The 24,532-nt window shown below is 38.4% G+C and overlaps 1 protein-coding gene across 8 annotated transcripts in view; it reads right to left on the bottom strand.

Annotated features, from left to right (window-relative positions):
- shakB (Innexin family member shaking B) overlaps positions 1 to 24,532 on the bottom strand; it is a gene marked incomplete at its 3' end in the record, with an annotated part of 238,533 nt that overhangs the window by 48,242 nt on the left and 165,759 nt on the right. For 2 of the 8 annotated variants that reach the window (XM_074098851.1, XM_074098917.1), the window contains 1 exon segment: positions 15,228 to 15,863. In XM_074098851.1, coding sequence (XP_073954952.1) covers positions 15,228 to 15,599 — 372 coding nt within the window. In that variant the 5' untranslated portion in view covers positions 15,600 to 15,863. 8 annotated transcript variants of the gene reach the window in all.

Raw genomic sequence — 24,532 nt, 5'->3', positions numbered from 1 at the left:
TTATTATAATAATTCCCATTATTTTAAATTTTACTGATTATCATGAATTGATTTGATCGATTTTTAGTTTTATTATAAATTAAAAAATATTAAAAAATATATCAGAAACTTTTTTGTTTGGTGGCTGGTTGACACCTGATTACCTTGGTCTTGAGTTGGCATTAGACGAAGATTTTATTTTATGCACTAGAGCATTAAAAAGTCATTTTATGTCGCCTAGATACAGCATTTAAACACGAAATTACGAAGCATGAAAAGTGAAAATTAAATTTGTAAAACAAAGATTTTGGCTGACTGTACTTTTTGTTGACTGTACTTACATTGTCATCCAAACTACATTGCCGTACCAAATTTCAAGTCGTTGCCATTAACTGGCTGAGGAGTTCTGATCTGCGGAACGATCTTTGGTCAGACTACCAGGATGTCACTACCAGAGTATTGTCACCAGACATAAGTATGCCAAATTTCAAGTCAATCGGACCACTGGAAGTGGGTCGAATTTTGGACGCTAAACAAACAAATTAATAAATAAATAAACATACCTACACGGCGAGCTAAAGAAAACTTGTAAATATTATTGTAATAATCCCACCAGACAAAAGCTCACCAGAATCCTCTTTTAAAAGCCGAATAAAATTCACATTAGTTCATTTCATCGCGGACTAAAAGCAGTGCAAAATAACCACGTTAGCACAGAACTCGAAACGCATAATTTTGTTTTTCATTGGAAACAAAACTGACTTGAAAATAAAACTGGCATTTGGTAAGCTCAAGCAAAAGAAAATCAACCAAGTGTGGGTCGGTCTTTCGGCTTAAAACTAGCTTTTACCCGCGGCTTGCCCCGCGTGGAATTCGGTAACCGCGCGCTGTTCCTCGGGAACTGTGCATTTTTTCCGGGATAAAAAGTAGCCTATGTCTTTTTCTGGCCCATAAACTATGTCTGCCAAAAATCACGTCGATCCGTCGCTCCGTTCCGATGTGAAAGACGGACAAACTTACAAACACACACACTTTCGCATTTATAATATTAGTATAGTATGTATACTAGCTGTTGACCGCGACTCCATCCGCGTTAAATTCATTTATCGCGGGAGACTGTACAATTTTCCGGGATTAAAACTATCCTATGTCCTTCCCACGGACTCAAACTATCTGTATACCGAATCTTATCGCAATCGGTTCAGTGGTTCAACGTGAAGGAGTAACAAACAAATAAACAGACTTACATACTTTCGCTTTTATAATATTAGTGTGATTTTGTGAATATCCAGTGTTAGCAGAGGCCTCTCCGAAGCAAAATGGTGCGCCTGTGATGCCATTTTTGATGCTTACTACATAGAAAGAAAGAAAAATATATAAGAACTACCTTCATAGGTATCAAATTTCAAGTTTCTAGGACAACCGGAAATACCCTATAGGTTTTCGGTTACAGCAATTTGTATGGAAACACCTCTATTAATACGACTATCCGAGGAAGAGTTAATTGTTGACTGTTTTTTCTTTTTCATTTTGACTCAAAAAAAATTCTAAGCTCTTTGGGTTGTTTTGGGACAACTTTTTAGTGTAGCTGGTTGCCAATGCCATGGTAAAAACGTTAATAACCATTTGTTCGTTTTTAAAGAATATAAAGTCTGTCATGAATAATTTTGGAGTAGACACATTAACTTACATATAAGAAGAAGTTCTATAACACAAATTTTTAATTTACATTCAATTTTTATGGTATATCGGGAAAAACTAACAAAAATGCAACGTTCCCAGCTAAGCAGGTTATAAACGCTCTTAAAGCTGAATCGCCCATTGTTTATTTTCTCGATCTATCTAGGTACATACTATGCTACATACTCGTACCAAATGTCACCTAATCCGTACTTAGCGTAAAAAATACCTACCAATACAATTTTTATCCGTGCCCCAAGTGTCCCGGCAACAAATTTTGTAGAAATCGGCTACAGCGCCATCTAGCATAAGTAACACGTACCGGAAGAGACAAAGACCTTACAACAAGACATAACACTGTAAATTGGGTCGCCTCGTAAGGTCGGCCCAATTGTGGATGCTAATCGGTCGATATTAGAGCTCAAGAGATAACGACTGTTGTACTTTTTTATTCCAATGGCACTGGGTTAGGGAGCGGTTCTGTTGGCGCGGCTTTAAGACTGAGAAAAGTGGTGTTGCTCGCAAATATTATTTACCTGACTACCCAAAGAAAAGTTATGCTTTTCGAGCATATGTACGAGTTGGACAGGAATTGGAAAGGGCTATGGAAAGGCTATGCTCGGAGTTTCTCTGAAAGATAGAATTCGTAACGAAGTGATCCGACAGAGAACCAAAGTTATCGACATAGCCCACCGCATTAGCACGCTGAAGTGGCAATGGGCCGGCCATATAACCCGAAGAACCGATAACCGTTGGGGTAGACGAGTTCTTGAGTGGAGACCACGGATCGGCAAACGTAGCGTTGGACGTCCTCAGACTCGGTGGCGCGATGATCTTCGCAGGGCGCTGGCAAGAGCTGGATGAGAGTGGCCGAGGATCGTGCTCAGTGGCGTGCCATGAGAGAGGCCTATGTCCAGCAGAGGACGAACATAGGCTGATGTTGATGATGTAAGAGTTGGTAGTTACAGTCAAGGAAACTGAATCACGTTTTTTTTTGAACGCAGTGTTGCTATTAGCCTCAGACGGAGAGAGGGCGAGCTGCCAGATGGGCTCAGCAAGTGAGAATTTTATCTTAGTATGCCAAAAGGGGCATAGGGTATATAATATTCAAATTGGCTTATGGGTTCCCTGCCTATTAGCAGCGATCTAGAAGATATTTGTAAATGTAGGTTTTTAGGTTTAGAATAAGTTAGTTTTAGGGGCTGTCTACCACCCATTGATTAATTTTATTTGACGGATAAATGTGATGAACTATTCGAACAAAACAAACAAAGACGGCATCACATTAATCCGGCAAATAAATTTAATCAATGGATAGTGAAACAGGGGTTTGTGTTTTTGCAATTACGTATTTGTAGGTAGGTAGGTACGTATATCGTGTGTTAAGAAATATTATATAAGTATTGTTTTTTAAACCACGCATTTTTATATAGGAGAAGGTAAATGAGCATGTGGGTCACCTGATAGGATGCAATCTCCGCAGCCCATGATCACCCGCAAGACGAGGGGTATCACATGTGCGTTGCCGGTCCTTCGAGAGACTGATAGGCTCGTTTTTTAAAGATCCCTAAATTGTACCGCTCCAGAAATGCAGTCCCAGGAAGCTGGCTCCACATTTTTGTCGTGCGTGGAAAAGAGTTACGGTGACAGTGTTAGATTGTCAGACATCAGCGTTTATTTAATCGCAAAGTCGCGCCAAAGGAACTTTGCGGCGCCCAGGAGCATTAGTATGTGAACCATTTGCATAGATTCCGCTCGGATTCGCTTGACTTGTAAACAAGGTTGGAGCCGGGGCCTGAGCCGCGGAATCACCCCCACCAGCTCCAAAAGGGGTTAAGTAAAATGACAGCATAAGTTTATTGTTTGCGGTAGTTGACACCAAACATTAAAATGGTTCACCCTCACTAGACCGAATATCACAAAAGCTAATTTCACTAGGCATACCAACGTTAGTATAATTTATTATTAGTTGATATATTAGCCCTAAATCGTGACAGCTAAACTTGTATGTCCGAATTGATTACTAGACCTAAAGTTTTACATCCTATGGTTACTTGTACTAAACATTAAATGCTCTAATATTACTAAAACTAATAATGATTATTCCTAATGATTAATAGACCTAAAGTTATGAACCCTAATGTTTACTTGTACTAAATATTTAATGCTCTAATATTTTTTAAACTAATAATGATTATTCCTAAAGATTAATAGAGTTAAAGTTATGAACCCTAATGTTTACTGGTCCAAAAAAGAAATAAAATTCGTGTGAGCGAGCGAAGCGAGCGAGCAAGACGGTTTGGAGAAGAAGCGACTTAGATAGGTTAGGTTCAGAAGGCTAAGGCGGGAGCGAAGCGGAGCGTAGCTCGATGTTAGGTTTTTTTATAGCAGCCAAGATAACTCACACTAGGAAAGTAGGTTGGATGGATGCCATTTAATATGTTGCTAAAGTAAGGTGTTCCAATCAATACATTTGACGAAAATTAATGTTTTAGCTTTTTGATGTTAGGGCTAGTGAAATTAGGTACAACATGAATTCGGAATATTAAAATTAGGGCTAACGAATAGTTAGGTAAACCAAAAATTCGGCTTTCTCATTTTAGGGCTAGTGAAATTAGTGGTAGTGAAAATAGGATTAAAATTTTTCGGGCTACCATAGGAGAACCCATTAAAATAATATCTGAATGATTCCAAATAGTCTCTATCACTTTTGAAATAAGAGTTTCCGCTGTTCCTTGTTCTGTTTTGCAATGTCGGCACGTGTTCATTATAATTGTGAACTTGGATTTGAATAAATAAATAAATATCATGGGACACTTGACCATCCTAGTCCCAAACTAAGCAAGCTGTATAATGGATACTAGCAACGGATAAACATACTTATATAGATAAATACATACTTAATACATATTAAACATCCAAGACCCGAGAACAAACATTCGTGTTCACACATATCTGCCCCGGCCGGGATTCGAACCCAGGACCTCAAGCTTCATAGTCAGGTTCTCTAACCACTTAGCCATCCGGTCGTCCAAATAATGAGAATATATTTATAGTCATGTGGGGTAAACGTACACTTACTGCGTACGGTTACCCCACATGACTCTAATGACATATCTCCAACATAATTATGGTCCTTCGAGCCGGATTTGAACCAGCGTTACTTTGCGGAGGGAGCTCCATATCAGTGGACAATTTGCTCACCCGGGACCTTTAAGATAGCTATGTGTTTGTGTAAGCAACAAATGTGTTCATACGCTCCTCCACTGCAAGAACACACACACATCATTCATACACACCCAACTATCACCTCTCCAATATAAACCACATCTTAACTGAGCCTGACTTGTTCCCAACTCCAGATTCAACTTTATTAGGGTTCCGTAGTTACTTAACTATGAACCCTTATAGTTTCGCCATGCCTGTCTGTCTGTCTGTCAGTCTGACTGTTTGTCCGCGGCTAAACTCAGAGACCGTTAGTACTAGAAAGCTGTAATTTGACATGAATATACTCGTACATATCAGTCACGCCGACAGTGGTAAAATAAAAATAAAAAAATGACTGTAAAGTGGGGGTGTTTTTTTTTCTCAACTAACGCTATAGTGTGAGGTATCGTTGGATAGTTCTTTTAAAACTATTGGGGGTTGTGAAGACGATTTTTCGATTCAGTGATGATCGAGCGTCCCCCCCCTCTAAAATCTAAGCTGATGGGTGGAAAAAATTGAAAAAATCAGGACGATAGTAGGGTATATCATATTTACAAGGAAAATGATAACGGCTAAGATTGCTTGAGAATTATTAGTAGTTTTACTCTTAAATAGCAGCCTAAGGTATAAAATATACCTTAACTTGGAAGCTTCCGTACACGATACGAAATCCTCAGAAAAATATTACTTATTTTTTTCGTAATGGCTACGGGACCCTATCTTGGGCGTGTCCGACACGCTCTTGGTCTACTTTTTTCTAGCTACGTCCTGTTGATGCTAAACAGCGAAATTGTGTCGTTAGATGGTGTTTTAAAAAGTTAATAGGTATTCGTTCCTTTTCTAATTAAATTTATTTAATTGGCGAAGCGGGAAGGGATCTTGGGGCATACAAAAAACGAAGTTTTTTAGGCGTGGTGTGAATAGATAGTGGATGTTACAACGTAAAGTTAGTTTATAGAATAACTACTAAAATATGCAATACAAGTTCAGTTTGGGATTAGATTTTTTGGTGTGAATTGTCCCATGATATTTATTTATTTAGGTTACGTCTTATTCTCAGACCTACCGAATATACATTACCGTACCGTATATATTGTACCATTTCTTCCGTAAATTTCAAGTCGCTGCCATGAATCGCTGAGGAGTTCTGTTCTGCGGAGACGATCTTGGTCAGACTACCAGGATGTCACTACCAGATTATTGTATTGTCACCAGATTTACATAACCTAGTTTTTTTTTCTGACAAGGCAACGACCGGCTAATTATCCACTATTAATTAGTTCCCTGTTCGCGTACGGAGGCTATTAAACACACCGATTAATAATTGAACTCGATCCAACAGTTTGTTCGAGGTTATTGCAGAAAATTCCATATTTTATGAAACCTAGTAATGGTAGTTCAGCGGTGTTAATAAAAATGTCCACTAATGAGGGCTATCGCGTATGAATTCGCCGCTAGAGGCGCTAGTGTAGCGTGAGGTCTCCGAAATGTCAAATCTCATAGTTTTTGGGTGAGCTACGCGGGTTTATTTATAATTAGAATAATTTTGTGAATATTTTGCAATATCTGAAATTAATTATGGCAAATATCCGTTCCGGGGCAATGAATGTATGTATTTTGAGACAGTTTTGTCTTTCGGAAACCTTTGTCCTCCCTTTTTTCCGAACAAAACGGGGACTATGCAACACTGTGCTCGATATTTTTATGGTACGGTTTTAAGGTGTATTAAATATGATTTTAATCTAAACTTTGTTTTCACGCCCGTAATAACAGACTTTTAAAACCATACTTAAAAACCTCACGCAACAGTGCGCCATCTAGTGAGACAAAAAACGATAGCCCTCATTGGGATTGTCTAAAAAAATAATACTGCTTTTTATTTATTTTTTGTATAGAAATTCAATTATAAGAAACTGATTGCAATATTTTTTCAAATAAATTGTTCTTTTTGGACGATGACGTCATAGTTTATACTAGTTCTGCCATACCAATGCTTATTTCATAGGTTTGATCAGTACTGTTGAGCACCAGCATTATTTTTTATCTGTGGCAAAGACGTAGACTGTCATTAGCTAGTGTCAATGTCATGTCATTTTTTCGTCAAAATAATGAGATTTTTTATTAAAGAAAAATGAGGATTCAATTTGTAGCATTCGAACATGGCGGCATACAGTCCAGGTTAAAGATTCATTTAATACCTTGTCACTAAGCCTTCTGATAATTTTAAACAAAAGTTCATCCAGGAAGCGCCAGCGGAAAGATAAGTAGTACCTAAAGTTTTAGTTTTTTTCGAGTGGAAACCACCAAAAAGAAATTAGAATCAATGCGCCAGCATCCCACCTTATCGTAAAATAAAAAAAAAATGTACTTACATAGCTATAATAAGCAAAGACTGGCGCTGTGGCTTGCGATGCGGGTCCATCTGTAATACCAGGATAGCGTTAGCGAATCATCCTGTAGACGGAAGTGGTTGCAGATTATAGCCAGAGTTGTTTAAAAAACATCCTCTATATAACTTTAATTGCATAACTACAACCACATACGGTAAAATTTGAATTCGCTTGCGCTGCTAAAATATATAAAAGGAACTTCCAATTTTGTGATGGGAATAGACTATAGACTTACTGTCAAAAGAGTAAGGGATGGAAGTACACCCAAGCAAGGTGAGCGAGAGGGACAAAACATTCGCACGGCAGCAGTATCGCAAGCCACAACGCCAGCTTATTATAACTAGAACACGGAATATCAAGGGTTCCGTGAAAGTCTGAAAAAAAGAACAATGTTAGAACAATTTAACTTGAGGATCGTCCTTGCGGCCTACGATAGATGGAGCGGGTGCACTGCGCGGGCGCACGCCTTTGGCCGCGTGTTCAGGTTAGCGCTGCTTATACTACTTTTCATTTCGACTGTGAGGAAAGTAAAATACGACAAAAAAAATTTAATAATAATTAATTGAATATACTTATATCCAACCCCCAACGGTACCTTTTCGACCTGGCCACTTGCCACGGCCGACTATAAAAAAAAACGAGTTGGTCACGACCAAGGAGCTTATATATAAAATTGGAGGTTGGTGCTGGTGACTGTACTTTATGAAGTACACATTTGTTGCTTGAAAAAAGTATCTTAAGAATTTTGAAATATCCACAATAACAAAGCTGGTGAACCACGTCTAGGGGGTTGGTAGATAATTTCCGAGTGGCAAATTTTCACATCGCGGTTTTTCACGATCGCAAATTTACTTGTTCGTCTTTATTCATGTAGCGATTTTTCATGAAACTTTTTTTAATGTTTGCGTTTACTCTTTTTCGCTTATTTTATCAGACAATTATTTTACTATTCGCATTATCAGTGTAAGATAGTGCGGTTTGAATAGGTAGGTTAGGTTCGTTAGTTATCTATATTTTGACGACCAGATGGCCTAGTGGTTAGAGAACCTGACAACGAAGCTTGAGGTCCCGGGTTCGATTCCCGCGTCGGGGCAGATATTTGTACGAAAAATACGAATGTTTGTTCTCGGGTCTTGGGTGTTTAATATGTATTTAAGTATGTATATATCTATATAATTATATTTATCCGTTGCTTAGTACCCATAACACAAGCTTTGCTAAGCTTACTTTGGGACTAGGTCAATTGGTGTGAATTGTCCCGTGATATTTATTTATTTATCTTCAGATGCCCGAAGGGCAGACCGCCCAGAAATAGGAGCCCCGCGAAGCGCGGCTCCGTCGACATAAGGCGTGGTTTACCTAATGCTGCTGAAAATATACGCGACTGATAAAATAATCTACTGGTAAAATAAAAAAAAAGACGAATAGTTAAATTTGCGATCATGAAAGAACGCGATGTAAAAATTCGTTACTATGAAAGAATGCTTTTGTGAAACATCTCGCACATATGTTTAACCTTGTTATAGTGAAGAGATACTATACAAAATAGAGAGATCTCTCTCCAGGCGGGTGATAAAGACCAGTCCATCTCGCATCCGTCTCACATCTGCATTGAAACAGCTGACCCATTTAGCCGTCCTAGAAATATTTTGATCACCGAATTCCGTATCACATTTTGATTAATAGCAGATTTAACGAGACACTGGCGCAAGCGCAAGCGTGTATAATAAAAATTGTGAAACAGTCGCACTGTAAACACGGTCTAAATGTAGCGCCTTTGTTGACTTTGTTTATGTTTGTGACGCTACCTGTCCGTCCGTCAGTGTACGTTCGAGCCAGACGCCGCAACCAGCAGGGCTACTCCGAAACTCGAAACTCGAAGTTCGTGTCGTGCGGTCCCTCTCGCTCTCGTATTAAATAGTATAAGTGTCAGAGGGACCGCACGACACGAACTTCGAGTTTCGAGTTTCGGAGTAGCCCTGCAGGCAATCCTCACGTTTCTGACGCTCGCGATCGCTATCAAATGACAGATTTCGCATATAAAAACTGTCATTTGATGGCGATCGCGAGCTTCAGAAACGTTAGGCAATCGCCTCAGAGTCCGTACTTTTGATGCCGATAACATCACTTACAACGTGAACACTACGCAAATAATACTTCACTAAGGGGCTGTTTCACCATCCATTGATTAGTGTTAACTGGCGGTTAGATGTGACGCCGTCTCTATTTGTTTTGTTCAAATAGACAGAGACGGCATGAAACAGCCCCTACGTGTAGATACATGTCAATATACACACGCGTAAGTCATTAGATACAGCAGTTGAATTAAAATTCCGGGATTTTGTAAAATTCTTGTGGGAATTTTCGAAAATTACTTAGACGGATTAGTATCGTTTTGTCTAAACAGTGGCTGGTCTAAGTAGCAACTGGTCTGAAAAGCAGCTGGTCTAAGAAGCAACTGGTCTAAGTAGCAAAGTGGTCTAAAAATCAACTGGTCCTCCTAACCTGTTTTTGTCGAAAATTTGAAACACCATAGGTTAGGTTAGGTTAGAATTGCATTAAGGCGCGAAGCGCCTCAGCCACGCGGAATAGGAACTCCGCGAAGAATTTTAGACCACTTGATACTTAGACTAGTTGCTACTTAGACCAGTTGCTTCTTGGACCACTTGCTACTTAGACCATAGACCAATTTGCCACATAGATCAGTTGCTTCTTAGACGAAATTATACTAACCCCAAACGTCCTGTACTGATTATTTGACAGGTTGACAAATTATTAATTATGACGAAACACTAATCGTCGGCCTAATTCGTTAACCTGCTAAGTCCACTTTTGGGCGAAAATGACTTTTCATACTTGTCAAAAAGTGCACACCATTCTCTACCGTTTGGTAAAGGAATAACGGCTATATCAGCATAAAGTAAGTGTCAAATCTTATGCCCGAAATACTGCTTTCTGACTTCCACACAGAAAATCTGCTAAGTCCAGTTCGGGTCTTAGTTTGGCACTGACAGTTATTCGCTACACCACGTGTCTGCTGCGTCATGCGATGTTTTACTGAAAATTCGGTTTATTTGAGAAATTATCAACAAAGTAAATTTATTGTGTTATTTTTCATAGTTCTATATATAACTAGCTTATGCCCGCGACTACGTCTGCGCGGATCTAGGTTATCGCGCGGTGGCGCCCTCTACCGGAATAAAAGGTATCCTATGTTGATCCTTGGGGTTCAAACTACCTATGTACCAAATTTCATCAAAATCGGTTCAGTGGTTTCGACGTGAAAGGGTAACAGACAGACAGACAGACAGACAGACAGAGTTACTTTCGCATTTATAATATTAAGTAGGGATAGTAGGGATAGTAGGGATGTGCGGAACATATATTTTAACCATTATTTGCTTGTTAATTACCTATTGCTGATTGTTTAGTAAAAAGAGTCTTATCTTAGGTGTAAGTACATCTCATAATTATTAGTGATTGATTAACACTAAATACAATTTTTATTACAGGCTGAATTGGTTTTATGGTAAAATAATAATAAGCAAAATATTATGGATATTTTCTCCAGCATACTCAATTTAAGTCTAATAACTGCTAAGTCCTATATTCAATTTAACCTTCAACACAAAAACCTGCTAAATAGACATTTTTATTAATTTCCTGTGATTGGGTTTAAGATATGCTGTTAATTATATCTTTAAAATATCAAGTTTAGTCATAGCTAGCAATGGGATTTTCAAAATTTTGATTAGTTAACGATTGAAGAGTCTATGCAGTATTTTCAATGTCCTGTAAACTCAGTCAAAATGGACTTAGAAGGTTAACGAATTAGGCCGACGTAATTGGAATCATCATATATGCAGCGTGACGTCACATAGATGTCATCGGCACCAAAAGTACGGGCTATGTTTGTGGCGTTACCTGTCCGTCCGTGTACGTTCGAGCAAACTGGCCCAGCCTGCAGGGCTACTACGAAATTCGAAAATCGGAGTTCGTATCGTTTTTTTTTTTTTTTTTTTTTTTTTTCGGATGGACTGTTGCTGTTAGCCTCAGACGGCTTTTACAGCTTACCGGAGAGAGGGCGAGCTGCCAGATGGGCTGCTCAGCAAGTGGGTTGTTTACTTAGCATGCCAAAGGGTGCTCCTATTGAGCCGACCTCGGACTTTGGACGCTAAGTGAGAGTTGCAAGCAATCGGATAAGTTCGTATCGTACCGTCCTGTTGACACTTATTACCTATTAAGAGAGTGAGAGTGACGGTACGATACGAATTACGTAGTAGCCCTCCAGTACTACGAAGTGCAAAATTCGATCTTTGTATCTTGTAATCCTACTTATATTATAAATGCGAAAGTTTGTGAGTGAGTGAGTGAGTGAGTGAGTATGTTTGTTATTCCTTCACGCTGAAACGGCTGGACAGATTTGGATGACATTTGGTATGTAGATGATCTGGAATAAAACATAGGCTACTTTTAATTCCGATATTCCCATGGGTTAGGGATAAAATCTCGAAACAACAACCGCTGGGCTTGGAGTCATGAGATTTGACAAGTTTGTTTTTAATGATACGTCAATGAAAACCGCGATTTAATTTTCGGGATTTTTTTAAAATCACAAAATTTCAAATCAGCTGCTGGATCTAATGATTTACGTGTGCGAAGCCACGGGTAAACACTAGTGTGAAATACTACAGTGTGTTGCCGGCAGCCAGGGTTTTTTTTGAGGTTAAAGTAACGTATTTCTGTAACTTAACCATAACATAAATTTAATTAATTAACTGAAGTTCAGACTTTGTTAACTTTCTAATAAAATTATAATTGCCAGAGCGAAATAAATTGACAAGTAACAATCAAAGTATTCTGTCGGCTGTCATTTACACTTACTTATGTCAATTTACTTTGCTGTACATTGCTGGTAATTATAATTTTATTCTAGTGTTTTTGTTATTTCTTCTCGCTGCAACGGCTGGACGGATTTGGATGAGATTTGGCAAAAATTTAGTTTGTAACCTGGATTAAAATATAGAAAACTTTTTATCATGAAACTACCGTGAGACTCGCTTATATTAAATGATATTGTAACGGATAACTCACATCTTAAATCGAGTTTAGCTCGACTTGTTTCGTAGCCCTCCTTCCTAGGAGCAACGCGACTCGGCGACTGCCAAATCTTGAAATTTCAACCGCTGAGTCATCACATAAAATTTGACATGAAATTTGGTATGTAGGTAGCTGGACGTCTACTTTTATCCCGTTATACCCATGGGATCGGAATAAAATCTTGATATTTCAACCGCTGGGCTTACTTTTGAAATTTGGGACCGTTGTTCTTAACACAACCTCAATGAAGACCACGATATAAATTTTGGGAATTCACAGAGGAATTTTGTGAAATTCCGGAATTTCACCAGATCGAATAGTTTACGCGTGCGAAGCCGCAGGCAAACTAGTTGTTTTATACTTTCTTCTGTCTTGTAAATTAGTACGATAGCTATTGTTTTACGAAGCTAAGTTTCCATGTACCTAGAACAGACGCCAAATATACACTTTTATTACCATGTCGTTTTAACGTGCGTGCTAGACAAATTCGTTCAGAAGCCTATAAACTATGTTAAAGTGGTAGGGTGCTATCTTGACGTTTTATTATCTTGAAATAATTATGGCTAGGTTTTTGAATAAAATATATACTATATAAAATAATTAAATTATATGTAATTCGTACTTTAAAATTGGTTTATTACCTACGAAGTAAATTAATAAGATGTTTTTTAATTTGTTATATTATCTTTTATAGTTGATTAAATTAAATTAAATTACATTAGTTCTTTTTTCCTAAAACTCAGGGAATCCTAGTTCAGACATTAGTCATATTTGTCCTGTGGTAAGTTTAAGTCCTTAGTTATTACTAATATATATTATTTTTTGCATTATTTTTTACTTTTACTTTATAAAAACCAAACAATTAAAAAAAATATTAATTTTATAAATTTTTCGACACTATAGGTGAAATGCCTTTGTCTTTTTCACGAGAAAAAATAAGCCGTCTTAATTTTAAATTTGACATTGTCAATTAAGTAAATACGTTCAAATTAAGTTATTAAAAAAACCGGCCAAGAGCGTGTCGGACTCGCTCAAAATAGGGTTCCGTAGCCATTACGAAAGAATTAAGTAGTATTTTTCTAAGAATTTCGTATTTTATACGGAATCTTCCAAGTTAACGTATATTTTATACCTTAAGCTGCTATATTTACTCATAAAGTACTAAAAATTCTCCACCAAAATTAGCCATTATAGTTTTCCTAGAAAGTTTGATAAACGTACTACTATCCTGTTTTTTTTTTTTCAAATTTTTCAACCCACCGGTTTAGCTTTTACTGAAAATTTGCACTTTAAAGTTAAATATTTCGCAAACAAAACACTGAATCGAAAAATCGTCTTAGCAAACCCCTAATGGTTTTAAAAACCAATCCAAAGATACCCCACACAGGGTTTGATGAAAACAAAAAAAACACCCCCACTTTACGTCTATGGGAGGTACCCATTTTTTATTGTACAATTTTGTCGGCATAGTTTACACATGTATCCGTGCAAAATTACAGCTTTCTAGCATTGATAGTCCCTGAGCAAAGCCGCGGCCGGACGGACGGACAGACGGACAGACAGATATGGCGAAACTATAAGGGTTCCGTTTCTGCCATTTTGGCTCCGGAACCCTAAAAAGTAATTCCTTTGCAATTTGCTACCGCATTGACACATTCTATCTTTCGTTTTGTCATTTGTACATAATTAATAATGCAGTAATATTAGGAGATTCACTTTGTAATGAGAGATAATAAGCTGGAAACTCATATACAGCTTCATTTGGTGTCCTAAATGTTGTCTCAAAAGTTAAATTTAGGGGCTGTTTCACCATCCATTGATTAGCGTTAACTGACGGTTAAATGTGATGCCGTCTCCGTCTATTCGAACAAAACAAATAGAGAACAGTTAACACTTAACAATTTATGATGAAACAGCCCCTATTAACTGACGGTTAAATGTGATGCCGTCTCTATTTGTTTTGTTCGAATAGAAGGAGACGGCATCACATACAAGCTCTAGTATTAATTAGTGCATATAACCTAACCAATAAAAAGTTGGAAAACTGATTTCAAATAAAAAACCGCATTCAAATCGGTCCGCCCGTTTAAGAGCTACGGCGCCACAGACAGACACACACACAGACACATATAGCGGTCAAACTTATAACACCCCTCTTTTTGTGTCAGGGGCTAAGGGGTTAAAAATTAACTATCAACATAATAATATCCTAATTTCAAATAAAATACAGAATACTACTAAAATTTTGAAGCTCAGAAATACCGGGTGTGGCCTGTAATACGAGCAAAACATTAAAACATAGATCGTCCTCGTCAAACTGAACAACATTAGTTCTGCGACTTTTAAAAATAATGGAGACTTGGAATTTTCCTTTTTTCATACAAATTAAATACTGCTATCAATGTACGCCATCCTAGAACACAACTGACGTCGCCTGTCACGCTACAAACATCAAGCATTTTGCTTTACATTGCTTCCTCTAATAAACTTAAATGTGTAATAAAATTAAAACCCTAATTATTTTTGAAAGTCGCTGAACTTTGTTCAGTTTGAGGAGTATGATCTATGTTTTAATTATTAGCTCATATTACAGGCCACACCCGGTATGAAAGGAGTAATACATCAACTAGAACGGAGACCTTATTGTCTAACACATGGAATCACATTCGTTTTCACGACTTCTCTCTGTCACACGGTATTAAACGAGGGCAGAAAGAGACGGGGGATGCGATCGCGTAAGTCAGCTCGTTCGACAATACGGCCTCTGGTTGTCTGGTTGCCATCTCGTAGCCTTGGGCACCGTAAAAACTCATACAGCACCCTTAAAATGTCTACCACCTCTCGGAAGTTGTAACTTAAAAAAAAACTCACCTGAAAAAACAGGCAGAAGCACACCCATTGATAGTATTTGTAGATCTTCCTGTCGCTCATATCCTCCTTCCCTTTCTCACGACTGTTCCCGATGCCAGGATAGGGCACTTCCACTCCCACTTTCTTATTAAAGAAACTCTTCAATGTGTACGTTGAATGGATCCAGCAGTACGTATTCAAAACGTCCTCTGGAATGTCTTTAGTGTGAATGCAGTCTATGGGATTCCCAACGTACTGACGCGTTGTTACTATCAAGCTAAAAGCTATAAGCAATATCACCGTTATTGAATAGTGCAGTCTGAATACGGGCGAATCGATATGTACATAGTTGACTTTAATGAGATTCTTAAGGCCCCGAAAAACGTCTAACATCTTAGAAACTTGGGTGAGTCTCTGTATTTCGTTTGTAGCATTATTCTTCCCGCAGTTCTAAGGCACTTCTTTATGTTTCCTCACAGTACGATGCATGTTTCCTTCGTTTCATTGTACCTTCGTTTATCGTAATATCGTCATTTCACTGGTTCATTGAACTTTTGTAACGCGAAATCACTATATAATGTATAATTTTTCGTGTAAACTAGTTCATGGAATCGGCACGTTTTGAGTATACGAGGTCATATCATAACACAGTGCGTTCTGTAACGGTCGTAATTATGGTGGCTTGTATTAAATAGTGCTGGTGTTGGAAAGCAAAGATAACTAGCGTAAATTGAAACTTTTTCATATAAATAATTTATTGTAAAACACATGAAATTAACAGTAAAATAAATTATATCAAATCGGTAATTGAATTGGGGCTGTCAAATGTATCCCAGTTTGCTCACATCATGCCACACTGTAAACGTATTTAGCATAAAATTAATTGTCATAATATGGATTCGCATAACAGATTTGGCATAACATTTAGCTGACATAATAATTAAAAGGCATTACGCATTGGATGTATTTTGAGCCCTGTTTAAGACACGTGGGGACGGACCTTGGTTGGGTGCCGTTCTGACTTTGGAGGAAGAAGTGGGAGTACCTGGGCGACCAAACTTTGCTCATGCTAAAACTCTTTAATAAGCGTTTCCCCAGAGATAAGACCAAGCTAAATCGATTTGTCATCCCCGAAAACCCCAATATACTAAATTTAATCAAAATCGTTGGAGTCGTTTCCGAGATTCTAATTATATATACAAGAGTTGCTCATTTAAAGGTAGGTATTAGATAGATAGATTCAAATGCTTCATGTTTAATATGTCTATACCTATACCTACAATATATTCTTATGTTAAATGGCGTCTTGTAAGAAGTAAACCGGTGAAGTGCGAGTTGGACTTGCGCATCGAGGGTTCAGAGCAAATTTTAGGTATGTCGAAATATATTTACGCTTTAAGCTTCCGTATATATAAGTATTTATCTAGTAGCTGAGCCCTGCTTCCAAGCAAAATTTACAAAGTATGGTGTAATTTTACCCACTTAAAAAAAATGGAGAATCTAAAAGAAAAAAGCTGATTTATCTATGAATTTGTGTGGTATTTGTTAGTAAAATATACGTAATAATAAACGTTATTACCAAATATCAAGTCCATAGGTCAATTGGAAATTTATAAATCTTGAGAATTTAATTATGTAAATAATAGCTGATTATATTAAATATAATGACCCGGATAACTCACGTCTTAAATCGAGTTTAGCTCGACATGTTTCGGGCTAATCCGTAGCCCTTCGTCTTCGGAGCAAACCCGAAGACGAAGGGCTACGGATTAGCCCGAAACATGTTAAATATAATGACCCGGATAACTCACGTCTTAAATCGAGTTTAGCTCGACATAATTCGGGCTAATCCGTAGCTCTTCGTCTTCGGGTTTGCTCCGAAGACGAAGGGCTACGGATTAGCCCGAAACATGTCGAGCTAAACTCGATTTAAGACGTGAGTTATCCGGTTATATTTAATATGAGTGAATCTCACGGTAGTTTCATGTTCAAAATAGCTGATTATGATGGCTTTTCACTTTTTTGTTTTAAAATATTTTTTAAATCACAAAATACTGTATTTATTTTCTCAACCATTTCCCCCAAAATTTAGAGATGCATGAAAATTCCCATGAGAATTAAAAAATACACCGTGAATTTCATTAACGCGCGAATCATGTCTGTAATCCTAGCAGTTGTAATTTAGGGCGTTGTCACATTAAAAAAGTTTATATGTAGTTGTTAAGTTTTGTTAATTTTTCTTACATGAGAAAAAAACTACTATACAATGTGTTAAAAAGTTCAATAACTCAGAACCGTCTGAATCGATTTTGATAAAATATGTCTAAGAACTCTCGCTAGGAAAGCTGCTTTCAAATGAAAAAAACCGCATTCAAATTTGTTCCCCCGTTTTAGATCTACGGTGCCACAGATAGACACACATAGCGGTCAAACTTATTACACCCCTCTTTTTGCGTCGGGGGTTAGAAAACTTTAAAAATGCATTTAATCGGCTCAGTCGCTCTCAAATGGCGTGACCAAGGAAAATTAGAATTCACTTTTACTATAATGTAAGTAAGTATATAATATATAAAGAAGATATTTCAGTGACGAAATTCTTAACAGAGCTCCAATGTCATTGCTTAACATATACATAACAACACAGGTAACAACGATACACCACAATATGCGAAAGACGAAAAAAAAAATTAAACAATCCATACTATCCATAGGTACTTAATATTATAAATGCGAAAGTGTGTGTGTATTTGTATGTTTGTCCGTCCTTCAAGTCGACACGGAGCGACGGCTCGACGTGATTTTTGGCATAGAGGTAGTTTATGGGCCAGAGAGTGACATAGGCTACCTTTTATCCCGGAAAATGCACCGTTCCCGAGGGAATAGCGCGCCATACCGAATTCCACGCGGGCGAAACCGCGGGCAAAAGCTGGTAAAATTATAAATACTTCAGACTTCGGAACCCTAAAAATCGTTTCGATCCATTGTGACGTCATTCTTTATTTCTGAACCGTCTTCAATAAATTACGAGTAAATGACAAATAAAATTTCTAAATACATTAAATGGGGTTTACGCTTATCGTTTTTGCGCTTTAAGAGCGTATTAATCACCGCTAACGAGGATTTCAAAGAAAAACTCATACTTGCTTGTAGTAAATTATCATCATCATCATCCCAGCCTATATACGTCCCACTGCTGGGCACAGGCCTCCTCTCAGAACAAGAGGGCTTGGGCTATAGTTCCCACGCGGGCCCAGTGCGGATTGGGAACTTCACACGCACCATTGAATTGCTTCGCAGGTTTGTGCAGGTTTCCTCACGATGTTTTCCTTCACCGCAAAGCTCGTGGTAAATTTCCAATGTAATTCCGCACATGAATTTGGAAAAACTCAGAGGTGCGAGCCGGGGTTTGAACCCACGACCCTCTGTTGTAGTAAATTATACTTTTAGTCTAATCAAAGACTGTGATGGTTTTCAACTTCAAAATAATTGACTGTTACATTATTTTAAGACCTTTTTAGGGTTCTGTAGTCAACTAGGAACCCTTATAGTTTCGCCATGACTGTCCGTATGTCTGAAAGTGGTAGAATAAAAAAAGTAAAAAAATATTTTTAGGGTACCTGCCCCCATAAACGTAAAGTGGGGGTGATTTTTTTTTCTTGACTAACCCTGTAGTGTGAGGTATCATTGGATAGATGTTTTAAAACCAGACAATTTTTCGATTTAGTAATCAGTTTGCGAAATATTCAACTTTAAAGTGCCAAATTTTATGAAAATCGAGCGTCTCCCCCTCTAAAATCTAAACTGTTGGGTGAAAATTTTTGAAAAAATTCGAAATGGTAGTAGCTAAATATATCAAAATTTACAAGGAAAATTATAGCGGCTTAGATTAATTGAGAGTTATTAGTAGTTTAAGAGTAACATACCTAAACTTGGAAGATTCCGTACACAATACGAAATCCTTAGAAAAATATTACTTGATTTTTCGTAATAGCTACGGAACCTTATCCTGGGCGTGTCCGACATGCTCTTGGCCAGTTTTTTATACAGATATAGTTCCGTTCAACCACAATCACGCCCGTTGTTAAGCAAAGATGTGGACTAAGGCCGAGGCCACACTACGGCTAAACCGCCACGTTTTTTAACCGCGTGACTTTTTTACAAGTGCGGCTGCTTGCATTCGTTTACTTGATTCACAAGCAGGCCGCGGCCACACGAAATCGCTCGACGCTCGTTTCCAGCGTCAAATATGGTCACGTGACATATAGCGATAAAGCTGGAAACGTTGAGCTTTATCGCTGGAAAAAAAACCTCTTCAATTTCGGAAATAACACTGTTTAATTTTTTCATTCACTCCAATTTCTTTTATACCACTGCCACGACTGCTACTAAATGAGATTAAGAAAACAGGTTCCAAGGCCAAGATCAATCCTGCAAGAAGCCATCTTGTCGCTGCTGCTCGACGCGGCGACTTGACGCTACTTTTTTGAGTCGCGGAAAATTCAAAATCACCTTCAAAATGGGGTCACGTGACCAGATCTATCGCTGCAATCGGGCGACGAGCGACTGCACGTGGGGGCACCTTCACGCGGTTATAAACCGCGGCGGTTTAGCCGTACTACGGCCTCGGCCTTAGATGGACCAAGCTTGGCTATAAATACCTATTCAAGCTAGATTTGAAGACGGTCAGATTGTGGCAATCATGGAACACAGAAGCTGGCAGAGCATTCCACTCCTTAGCCGTCCGGAAAGTACAAATGTACCTAGTGCTAGGAAAAGCTCGTCGAGCAAGTATGCGAGCTTACTGTTAATTTGAAGACCTGAGGGCTTAAATTGACCCTTTGGTTCGCGTAAACAAAGCCGTGGGTAAGCACTGGTAACGTTTTAATTAATCATTTAGCCTAATATCATAAAAAATGCCTCTTATTTTCACCTTGACAAGCATAGAACCTTGTCACACTGACCCAGCTCCGTAGAACTTTGTCAGACAGTTCTCGGGTTTATTAATATCGTTAACGTTACGATCCGTCGTTAAATGGCCGTTAAACTCTTTTCGTGTGCGCGCGCGCCGTTTAGCGTACAGCGCCATCTTTTGTGAGCAACAAGAGATTGGCATAATTTTGTGTTGTGTTTGACGTGTGACAGTAAAGCAAAATACGTGATATAACTAAAAAAAATGAAGTGCGCGCGACTATGAAGCGAACAGCGCCATCTATTGGGAGCAACAAGAGACTGACTTGCAGGGTACCTATTGAGATATATTTGCTGTGTTGTTTTGTTGACTGCTTGTTGTGTTTGCATTGTCATAGAAGCTACACGTACGTAAGTACATTTCAAGTCAATCTAAATAATGCTGTGGGCTATTTCTATTACGGTACTGACCTTTGTTAGAGACGTGGCGGTGAATTTCAAAGCCGAGTCTAGACTTGCAAGGAAATCGTGCAAATTGCATTACATTGCGGCGCTCGATCGACCACTACAAACTCGTTCGCTTTACGGCCTCGCAATGTAATGCAACTTGCACGATTTTTCTTGCAAGTCTAAACTTACCTTAATATATTTTTTATAGTAAAGTACAATATTGTTTTTTTTTAAATAAAATGACCTCAGACTGTGTCGGCTGTCGTGTCGCTGTCGTGCTCGCAACAGTTGGCACTATTCGCTACATCGACGAGTGTAGGTACACCCAAAAAGTTTAAAAAACTTTATATTAATCTCTTACGATCTCGCTGCAGGACGCAGAAGGGCTGCTACGAAACTCGAAACTCGAAGTTCGGATCGTACCGTCCCTCTCGCTCTCGTATTAAATATTATAAGTGTCAGAGGAACCGCACGACACGAACCTCGAGTTTCGACTTTCGTAGTAGCCTTGCAGGCCTCCTCTCAGAATGAGAGGGCTTGGGCCGTAGTTCCCGCGCGGGCCCAGTGTGGATTAGCAACTTCACGTCTCATTTAAATTCTCCATGTAATTTCCCACATAAATTCTGAAAAACTCAGAGATGGTTTCAACGGAAGACCAGCGTCGGCCGCAAGATTGACATCATGCTGAGTTGAGACCATTTCGTGACAAAATTAGTCTCGAATTTCGCGTTTCTTTTTTCTCTGCTTTGTAAATAAATGTTTTTCTTTCTTTCTTGCTAGATGCGAGACTGGGTTCGAACCCACGACTCAACGATGGGTGAACTACTCGGCTACCATGGTTTCATCACCATGTAATATTTGGCAATACGGTATTTGACTATATTATTATGTTTTATAAATTAAAACAACACAATGCCTGTTATCGAATAGAGAAACAATTTTTAAGCTACAAAAACAAATAAAAAGGTTATAAACGTTTGAAATTCAATATTAGACAGAGAAAGACATACTTTACTGCATAGAGAAAAGCGTTTGAAAAGGGACAGGTATATAGATTTATAACGTCACTACTTAAAAAAAAACTCGTATTTGAGATAACTTTTCTGAGTGCACTTTATGACCATTGGGTCAAGGTTCAATTTTGATGACGTATTGATTTGAGATACGAGATTTTTTCAAAGTAGACGGTATAACTTTACAAACTTGTATAATTAGCGTTGAACACGTCATATATCGTTTATGGCGAATTCCAAAGTTTTTTAATAGGCCTATTATAGGTCGCTGAGACAATCGACTTGGAATCATATCAGCTGAAGTTAAAGTCGATATTGCAAGTAGCTTCCTGTGATAATCATCAAGCATTTTAGACTAATCTCGTTGCCATATGATCACTGGGCCGTTAATTAACCGACTGCGAGTGAGGCGGGTTGTGTTAAATGTTAATATTTTACATTGTTATATTAGTATTTTAATAATTGATTGATTCAGCTGTTAATCCAATACTAATCTGTAAGTAATGTAATATTTTGATACTAGCTTGTGGAATTGGGTTATCACGCGCTGTTCTCTCGGGAACTGTGCATTTTTCCGGGATAAAAAGTAGTTACTCTCTGGCCTATAAACTATCTCTAAGCCAAAAATCACGACGATCGCTCGCTCCATTTCGACGCGTGACGTGAAAGACGGACAAACATACACACACACTTTCTCATTTATAATATTAGTATGGATACTGCTGATCACCACCTGTTATAATCTAGTCCTTTTTGCAGGTGGTAGGACCTTGTGCAAGGTCCGCCCGGATTGCTACCACCATCTTGCTCGCTAATCCTGCCGTGAAGCAGCAGTGCTTGCACTGTTGTGTTTCGGCGTGGAGAGTAAGACAGCCGGTGAAATTACTGGCACTTGAGGTATCCCATCTTAGGCCTCTAGGTTGGCAACGCATCTGCAATACCCCTGGTGTTGCAGATGTTTATGGGCGGTGGTGATCTCTTACCATCAGGAGACCCACTTGCTCGTTTGCCATCCAGTCGAATAAAAAAAAAATTACTTCTTTCTGTAAAAAAGGTTTCTTGGAAGATTTCGCACTTAAGCGATAATGCCGTCTATTGCTTAACTTGTAATTTTCTCTCTGTGTACCTGTTTTCTGTATCGCTTACTGTTTGTGGTGTAGGTACAATAGATTAGATTAGATTAGATTTATTTATTACCTAATGAAAAAATACATTATAAATACATGTCAGGTAATTATAAGAAATTCACAAAAGGATCGTCAAATTGTATACAATAATAATAATAATAATAATAGGCCCCCCGCTCCGGGTCGTACCTGGTTCACCAGGTGGCGCTGGCCATACAGCGGGGAAATGCGGCTGGCATTATGGGCACCTTTGAGCCGGGTACGACGCGGAATGGTGGTTTTTAGGTTGTAGTTTAGGTCTTAGTTTGTAGGTTATATTATAGGTTTAGGTTGATTTTATTTTGTTTAGTTTAATTTTTAGTAAAAAAAATAATAATAGGTATAATAATAAATATGTAATAAAGAGTTGCCGAGTTAACGTTCTGAGAAGCAGTGCACTAGAGCTATATGTCTGTCTGTCTATGCCACACCACTTGACCGTCCGGAGTGCGCGACCAATGGGTATGCCTCAAACCGTCCGCAACGACGCGCCTCGCATCCCCAATTTTCTAAGTACAACACACACATAAACACAAACATCACGCCTGTATTCCCAAATGGGGTAGGCAGAGCACACGAAACGTTACCGCTTCGGAGCCACTTTTAGCAATTTTAGGTTTAAAGTTTGACAAAAACGGTACAATAGTGACAGGTTGCTAGCCTGTCGCCTACGGTATACCTTAACCTTATATCCTTTGTCGCCTCTTACGACATCCACGGAAGAGATGGAGTGTGGTGTCGGGTTAGAATTACACCTCTAACTACAAGGTTTTGAATAAAGAAAAAATCCTGTTACGTAAATTAATGTTTACCTACTCATTCAAGTACTATTTATATAATAAGCAGATACATACTTAAATACATATTAAACACCCAAGACCCGAGAACAAACATTCGTATTTTTCATACAAATATCTGCCCCGATACGGGAATCGAACCCGGAACCTCAAGCTTCGTAGTCAGGTTCTCTAACCAGTAGGCTATGTGGTCGTCTAAATTACCATTGATGTAAGATTTTTGTTTGTTACTCTTTCACTCTAAAACGGCTGGATGAATTAAGATAAAATTTGGCTAATGAAATATATGGATAATTTGTGAGAATTTCCATACGGATTTAGTGTAATCCCAGAATTTAAATTCAATATCGGATTACGCGTGTAAAGCTGTGAGTAAAATCTAGTATTTTCATTCGACCATTTATTTACCTATCTACTGTACCTATGATGGTATTAATACGGAAACAATGACATTCAGTTTCGTTATTTAAATCGATAGAAGACGCACTCATACGGTTTCACTGAGGAATTATACTTAGACGAAATACATGGGAAAGTCATGTCGAGATAGGGTTGCGGTTATTGGCCGAAAACGATACTGGAATCTTTCTCGGCGTTGCGAGCGCCGAAACCTTATGATAGCTAGCTTTATGCAAGATATGCGTGTTCATGCAGTTCCTCCACCTCCACACTGTAAAAACACACACAAACCCATTTATCACCACCACACTATACTGTCGCGTTTCGAACTCAACCAGGGCTCATCTTCAGAGCAACACAACCATACACCATGCTACCAGATGTTAGACTACGTACCCACCTATATTTTTTCTCAAACAAACGTACCCACATTTTTTTTTGTTTTTATTGAATACGCATATCTTGCATAATAAACGTAGCTATCACAAGGTCGCGGGTGCGCAAAGTTATTACTTTAGTTCATTAAGAGGAAGACAAAATTACAAAATTAAAAGGAGTACGACCAGATGGCCAAGTAGTTAGAGAGCCTGACT

Source organism: Choristoneura fumiferana, chromosome Z (genome assembly GCF_025370935.1).
Source record: "Choristoneura fumiferana chromosome Z, NRCan_CFum_1, whole genome shotgun sequence".
Lineage (NCBI taxonomy): Eukaryota > Metazoa > Arthropoda > Insecta > Lepidoptera > Tortricidae > Choristoneura > Choristoneura fumiferana.
This window is presented reverse-complemented; position numbering and strand designations above follow the sequence as displayed.